The 7135-nt window shown below is 49.5% G+C and overlaps 1 protein-coding gene across 1 annotated transcript; it reads right to left on the reverse strand.

Annotated features, from left to right (window-relative positions):
* Positions 1-1021: 1021 nt before the first annotated feature.
* LOC142775300 (ubiquitin-conjugating enzyme E2 Z-like) lies at positions 1022-1822 on the reverse strand. The gene has a single exon (XM_075876644.1). The coding sequence runs from the start codon at positions 1820-1822 to the stop codon at positions 1022-1024; it is 801 nt and encodes a 266-aa protein (XP_075732759.1).
* Between the last annotated feature and the right edge of the window lie 5313 nt (positions 1823-7135).

Here is a 7135-nt window from a genome sequence, read left to right on the forward strand (position 1 = left end):
CTCTTTGCCGCAACGCTGGTGTTTTGAAGAGCAGAGCGACAGGAGTTACGAAAAACAAAACAAAAAAAGAACACCATACGTTTTTGCGCGTATATAAGTTTACTGACGGGTACACGCAGCGAACAAGCTATTTCTAGCTGAGTATGCATAGTCTGGTCCATGGTGCATTTTCGTTTGAGACGAAGTAAACATTTCTCAACAGTGATTACCTTGCCCTGGCAGATTGCATGACATTAGCTCTACGATTGGAGTGTTTCATTGCTATCAAAAGTGACACGGAACCCTAATGTCAAGCAAAGTTGCGAGAAATTCTACCCGAAAAATAACGCGTGCGAAATCAAGTTGCCAACGTGCTGCATACCTTCCAAAAAAGAATTCTTATTGGGTATTGCAAGCATGCTTGGACGCACGCAGTAAAGTAAGAACTGTCGATTAAGAGGTTTCAATGCGTCAGGGCTGCTTGGCATATAGAGTTTAAAACAAAAACTATTCCTAGAGACATGAAGTCACAAACATTGACCTTAAAAAATAGCTCAGGAAATAAGCGAAAGCGAAAAGCAATTTTTTAAGTGCAAAAACATTTTGCGTTTGCATCTCATTCCACATAAAGCGGAGCCATAATCGATTTGAAAGAATAGTCGAGTACACGTCACGATGATTCGTTTTCGAAGTCTAGTTCATTAAATGGCGGCCAAGTACCTGTCGTTTACTGCATTTTATAGCGATTACTTGACTTTTAATATTTACTTACTCCTCCTCTCTTCACAGGCATATACACATGAAGCGGGATGTCTCATGACTTTGATATACATGTACACATTCTGCGCAAACTACCGGTGATAGTCACGTTACAGAGACTCGAAGTGTAGGAGGAAGGAGGTTCAGACTTCAGCGTGCTCCGCCCTTCTCTCCCCGGGTCTGGTCGGTGTGACCACATCCCACGAAAATATTTTCTGGCTACGCCACTGGTTTATTAACAGTTTGCCAACTTTTTTTACGCTGCAAAAAGTCTCCATGAGCCCTAGAAGTTCATGACGCATTGCCACAATTTACTCATCGTTGGGGTATTTAGCAGTATGCGATCATGCAAGTCCTGCAGTCTCTCGAGTAGCGCTGCGTGCTGCTGAGATTCCTGCTCGCTCGAGTCTTGGTCAAGTAGAAGGAAGGCTACAGTTTCGTAGTTGGCATATTGTTCTACGAAGTGCTTCATGACAGTCATCTGCAGGTCCTGCGGGTACAACGAGTTGCCGAGGAGGCAAGCCTCGAGTGCGTCGCAAATTGCGACCTTGATGGTCTGGAAGCGCATATTGGCGTTGTAACCAATCGTCTTTTCAAGCCAAGTTTCGAACTCCAGTCCCAGTGCAGGTTCATAGGCTAACGGCTGCTCGATGAGCAACGACTGGATCGACACCACCATTGTCTTAAGGGTCATCTCCGGGTTCCACGAGGGTCCATGAAACGTTCCCGGAATACCGAGCGAGACGAGCCCACTGCTGTACAGTTTCCGGTTGAAGCGCACCCTTCCGCCGTCGGTTGTCATGAACCGTACCTGCGGTGGACAGTCTGGGTAGTTGAGGGGGAACTTCAGCACGAAATGGAACAAGCCTCCCTGGCACGTCGTGTTGTCGGGTCCCACGATGATGGCGTGGACGTAGGTGACGTCGCCTTTTTCAGGCTCGACGAAGATTCCTGGCACAGGGTTGTCAATGATGTTCTTGAGGTCCTGGTTGAGTCTCAGCAGACACTGCTCCGACGGCTGCTTGGGCTGGGCCAATGCGGTCTCCACATTGCACGTAGCTGCACTTCGCCGAGGTTCGTCCATGACGGAATAAGGGGCGGCGGCGGTTGTGAGTGAACGTGGCTGCATTCTGGTGGCCGTTTGCGCAGATGATGATACTATACACTGGCTCCCACCCACTATGAGGGATTGACCAAGGAAGAAGTTATTAAGAATTAAAGTGATCATGTAATATTTATATGACTAAATATACACAATACTTAGAATAAATAAGTATGCTAATCAAGATGAAAGCCACCCTGAATCATTCAAATATTTCTGTACAGCAGAACGGAGATCTAAAATGACCTAATGCTGCCAAGGATCGAATATTTCAAACTTTACTTCCAATATAATGCAATTGAACACCGTTTCGGAAAATTTTCTCATCAAAAAATTGAAGCGGTTGCATGATAAGAAATTGTGCTGGATTCTTTTCCCATCGTAGTAAAACGACCAAACTAAGGACGGAGCTAGACTACCTCGGAGCATATTGCCACGTTCCATTTCCTAAGTTTTGTTATCATCCCAAAGCACTACACGATTCTCAGCGCAAACCGCGCCTGCAGTTTTCGAGAAGCTTGCGGACTGTAGTAGATCATTTCGATAAGATCACGCCAACTCTGCGAACGGTACAGATTATTCTGGAACCTACGCCACCGCTAGCGATAACGCTAGAACATTCGACGGCAAGAGTATAAATGCCGACGCGCTTCGCCGCTTGTCAGTAGTTGATCGAAGGCCGACGTCCCGTTCACCGCTTACCTGGTGCCGGGATTCCCGCGACCAGGCACGCTGCCAGTCGTCGACCCCATCTTATCGAGCATCAAGCAAACCCCTGTATAACACCCCCCCGCCCCCCGGCTCTGTCCAGGTCTTCATTGTGAGCCAACGCCCGGGCACCACAGCGCAAGCCGTGGGAGCCAGGGCCAGGACGAACGAAAGTGTGATGACTTTCGCAGCACCACCACCGAAAGCTCATTGCTTTAACTTCAGCGCTCCAGAGGGGAGCACCGTCGACGACATCATAGATGCCCTCGAAGCAGTAACCCGCCTAGGCGGTATCAAGTCCCTCCAGCACATGGGAGATGCAAAGTTCGGCACCGCAGCCGCAAACGTCCATGCAGCCACCAAGCTCGAGAGCCGGGGCACCATTCTCTTGAACGGCGAATTAGTTCCACTAGTCGGTGTAGGTCCTGAAATAGTCGACGTCACAGTCTTCCGGGTACCGCTGTCGGTAAGCGACGCAGCCCTAGCGACTGCTCTCTCCACATACGGCAACGTGCAACATATCCTCGAGCCAGTGTTCAAGGGCCACCCTGGGGTTGGCACAGGTGTCCGTGTGGCGCGAGTGGAAATGAAAAGCCAAATACCGAACTTTCTGACAGTCCAAGGCTACAATGTCATGTGTGACTACCGAAGTGTCAAGAAAGTGTGCTCTAAGTGCAGGAATGCTGGCCACATCGCCAAAGATTGTGCCACGCCCCATTGCACGCGCTGCAACGTGTTTGGACATGCCACAGAGGGATGCGCAAAACCGTGGTGCAAAGTGCTCGGGCAGCCATGCAACAGCTGACTGCGTACGTCCGAAGTCCTCAGCAGCGGCTGCAGCAGCGGCAACGGAAGAACAAGCCTGCACCAACCTCACGCCCGCATTGCAAGATGATTATCCGGTGCTTGAGCCTGCGAGCGACACTGACGCCCATGCTGAAGCACAAGACGCAGGAGACCTGCCTCCCCTGTCTGAGAAAGCCTCGTCAACCCTTCACACCCCGTCCTAGACCAGCGACTTCTCGCCGGACGCCTATGAAGAACACAGCTCATCCTAAGCCGAAGCCCGAGTGCCCGTACTTAGCAGGGACCACGAGAGCTACAGCTCTGACACATTTGGCACCACCAGTAGCTCCGAGGCGCCGAGAGCTTCGATGGAACGCGGCACCCGAACGACAGGACGTGCAGATGCTCCGATCATCGGCCCAGACAAGACCACAACAGTGATTATGCCACCGACAACGACGAGCGCCCGCGCCAGCAAGTACTCGGCTCAGACCCGCAAACTGAGCCTGTCAAACTCCATTTACCAGATTACAGGTGCGGCCACCGGTGCGAGTGTCGGTTCCAGCGCCATGGAAATAGACCGTTCAGCCACCAAACGAGCCCACCCACCGACCACGGACTCCGTGGGTTCTACGGACATTAGTAAGCCCCAAAAACTCGCTAATGCTCTACGTCAGAGCATTTATCTCTTTAGTTTTTCTCACTCGTTGAGCGCTCGCCCCACCCCCTGCAAGGGGTTCCTCTGAAGTTTGCGCGCACTCTTCCTTTTTCAAAATGGCTACGGTGCATTTTCTCTCCTTAAACGTCAGGGGTTTCAGACGCCAAGATAAGCAGAGAGAAGTCATGCACTTCGCAAGGTCACGTCATGTTGACATCCTCTTCTTACAGGAATGTAATTTCAGAACCCCTTTTGATGTGCAACCCTTTTGTTCACATTTTGGAGTCGAAGCCTTTTTTCCGCTGACTGATTCAAAGATGTGCGGAGTCGGAGTTGTTTTCTTGACACCAGCGTTACGTCGAAGAGCACACTGTGTTTATGGTTTTGACGGCCGCACACTAGCAGTAGACTTTGACCTCCACAGCAGACGAGTAAGGGCGCTCGTAATTTATGCCCCAGCTCAACGTGGGGGAATGGCCGACTTTTTCAATTCACTCGACTCATTTATGTTTGACAGTTACCCCACTTTCTTAGTAGGGGATTTTAACTGTGTTGAGAACTCCGACAGAGATGCGCGCGGATGCAGACAAAGCAGACAATATAGCGGAGTTAGCGCATTGCGACAACTCATCCGCAATTTCGAGCTCAGGGATGCGTGGGTCGATACTCACGGGAATGACTTCGTTGCAACCTGGCAACGGGGTCCCAACATGACCTGGCTAGACCGCTACTATTTTCCAGAAGTGCTAGCCACTCATGTCCTTAGTTGCGAGGTCCTACATTTCTCACCGGACGTTCCACGCATTACAGACCACTTTCCAGTGTCTGTAAAACTTTTCTTTGAACAATCCACTACATTTAGAAACCATTGAAAAATGAACACCACACTCGTGCACGACCCGGAAAGCGTAGCATTACTGCGCAATGCACTAGAGCAAGCATGCAAAAGGCCGCCTGAACCCCGTAAGGTAGGTAGGTAGTAAACTTTATTAGTGGGACGCATTGAAACACAGTTGGCGCGCCGAGCTTATCAAAGCGGGGTGCGAAAGGAAAGCACGCCTGACAACAGACATAAACGACACGCTACAAAAAGCGCGCATTGTACGCAGAGGCGAGACGCTGAAGTTCGCAATGCACGACTATCTCGATCAGTTAAAGGCGCGGTACGAACTTTTGCTACGTCTTAGTTCGCGCACGGCTGCGCAGTCTTTTATCAACGGACGACCAGTTTCAGATCCAGCTGCTCTTCGAAGTGTTCGCAACGGCTCCTTGGGTGAACAAATGCATGTCCCTTTCGTTCAGTTGCTTAACGGCGAACAGTCTACACGAGCAGAAGTCATAATGAGGGTCTTTGAAACACATTTTTCGAATTTTTTCAGGGCGGAGAACGCAAACGACGTGAACTATAATAGGTAATGAGTTTTGCGAGGGAATTTTCCGCGTACGGGAGGAGCTCCGTGATGGTCTGTGCAGCCCAGTGACGCTGGATGAATTACGCATCGTGCTTCAGCGCATGAACACAACCGCCGCTGCCGGCCCTGACGGCATACCTTGAAGTTTCTACGACACCTTACTTGAAACAATACAAGACCACCTTTCGACAATGCTAAATGGGCTTCTTGCTCACGGAATCAGACCGAATACGTTTCGTGAGAGCAGAGTTATACTCTTGCTTAAAAACGAGGGAGAGCCATCCGATCCAAGGGCGTGGAGGCCCATTTCCCTACTTAACTCGGATTATAAGATATTGACAGCCATCCTTGCAAACCGCATAACAATCATTCTACCGGAAGTAGTTAGCGACATACAAACATGCTGTGTCCCAGGTCGTAAGATCTATACCTCGCTTGCGCTGACTCGCGATTTATTCACGTACGCTACAAGAACACAAATACCTGGCATTTTTGTTTCCTTGGATCAGGAAAAAGCTTTTGATCGCGTAGAATGGAACTATCTCTTCGCTGTGCATGAGTGTTATGGCTTCCCAGCACATTTAACCGACACCCTCCGTTTACTCTACACAGACTTAGAAACGTCATTAGTAGTGAATGGCTATACAATTCAACCTATTGCAGTAAGTAGGGGCATTCTACAAAGCTGTCCCCTCTCCGTATTTCTCTTTGTATTATGCATAGATCCATTCTTGAAACAAATCCAGAAATGTACTTCGATACGTGGTTTCCCTCTTCCAGGCTTGGGCGAAGTGAAAGTAGCGGCATACGCCGATGACATCTCGTTGTTTATTCAGAACATGGATAGCTACAGAGCCTTTCTGCGAATATTCCACACGTATAGTTACTTGTCGGGAGCACGTCTTAATCCCGGAAAAAGCAAGGCATTGTGCTTTGGCATGCACATTCAAGAGTTCCCTGATTGCGTCCAAATCGTCCAAGGCGTTAAAGTCTTAGGTGTAACTTTCCTTTCGACTGGTAAGGTAGCCCACACCACATGGAAAGAAATCCAACACAAAGTGGACAGACGCAGTGAAGTTGCCAGAACGTTTCAACTACCTTTTACTAAAAGAGCTTATCTAATTAAATCTAGCATAACAGCGCCACTGCTTTATGTAGCCAGAATTGCACGACCACGTCGACGGGTTTTGCTGAGAGTGGCTACTGCGTGCGGCTCGTTTTTTTTTTGGTATGGCCACGCCGAAGCTGTTGCCAGAGCCTTGGTCCGCCTACCGGTAAAATGGGGAGGGCTCAGTGTACCCAACCTTGATGTATTGTGCCGCATGTTGGCTCTCAAAAACACCTGGGCACTCTTAGAGAACTCATCGTATCGAGGCAGGCAACTTGTAGTGTATCTGCTAGGAACCTCTAGAAGACTTTTTGGTTTAGCAAAAGACACGGGACCAGCTTCTGAGCAGCCACCAGCGTATTACACATATGTTATAAAATCTTTGCAACAGTGGCGAAACAATTTTGCAGTTCAAGAACTTATGGAAATGTCTCCACCGACATGAGCGAATTAATAGCATTTACAAGCCTATTTGAACAACAACGCCGGAAATGCCGGGCGAAAAGACGCTGGACTCTTACAAACACGTCTCTCCCCTGCGAGGTCAGTGACCTAAACTGTCTCAGGGAATGGGGGGCTTTACCAACGGCCGACAGTCTTGCGGCGGGCGGCGTGGCACCCTC

The sequence above is a fragment of the Rhipicephalus microplus genome, chromosome X, assembly GCF_043290135.1.
Source record: "Rhipicephalus microplus isolate Deutch F79 chromosome X, USDA_Rmic, whole genome shotgun sequence".
Lineage (NCBI taxonomy): Eukaryota > Metazoa > Arthropoda > Arachnida > Ixodida > Ixodidae > Rhipicephalus > Rhipicephalus microplus.

Excerpts from the sequence above, each read along its gene's own strand:
- LOC142775300 (XM_075876644.1), bottom strand. The coding sequence starts at position 1,822 with ATGGACGAACCTCGGCGAAGTGCAGCTACGTGCAATGTGGAGACCGCA.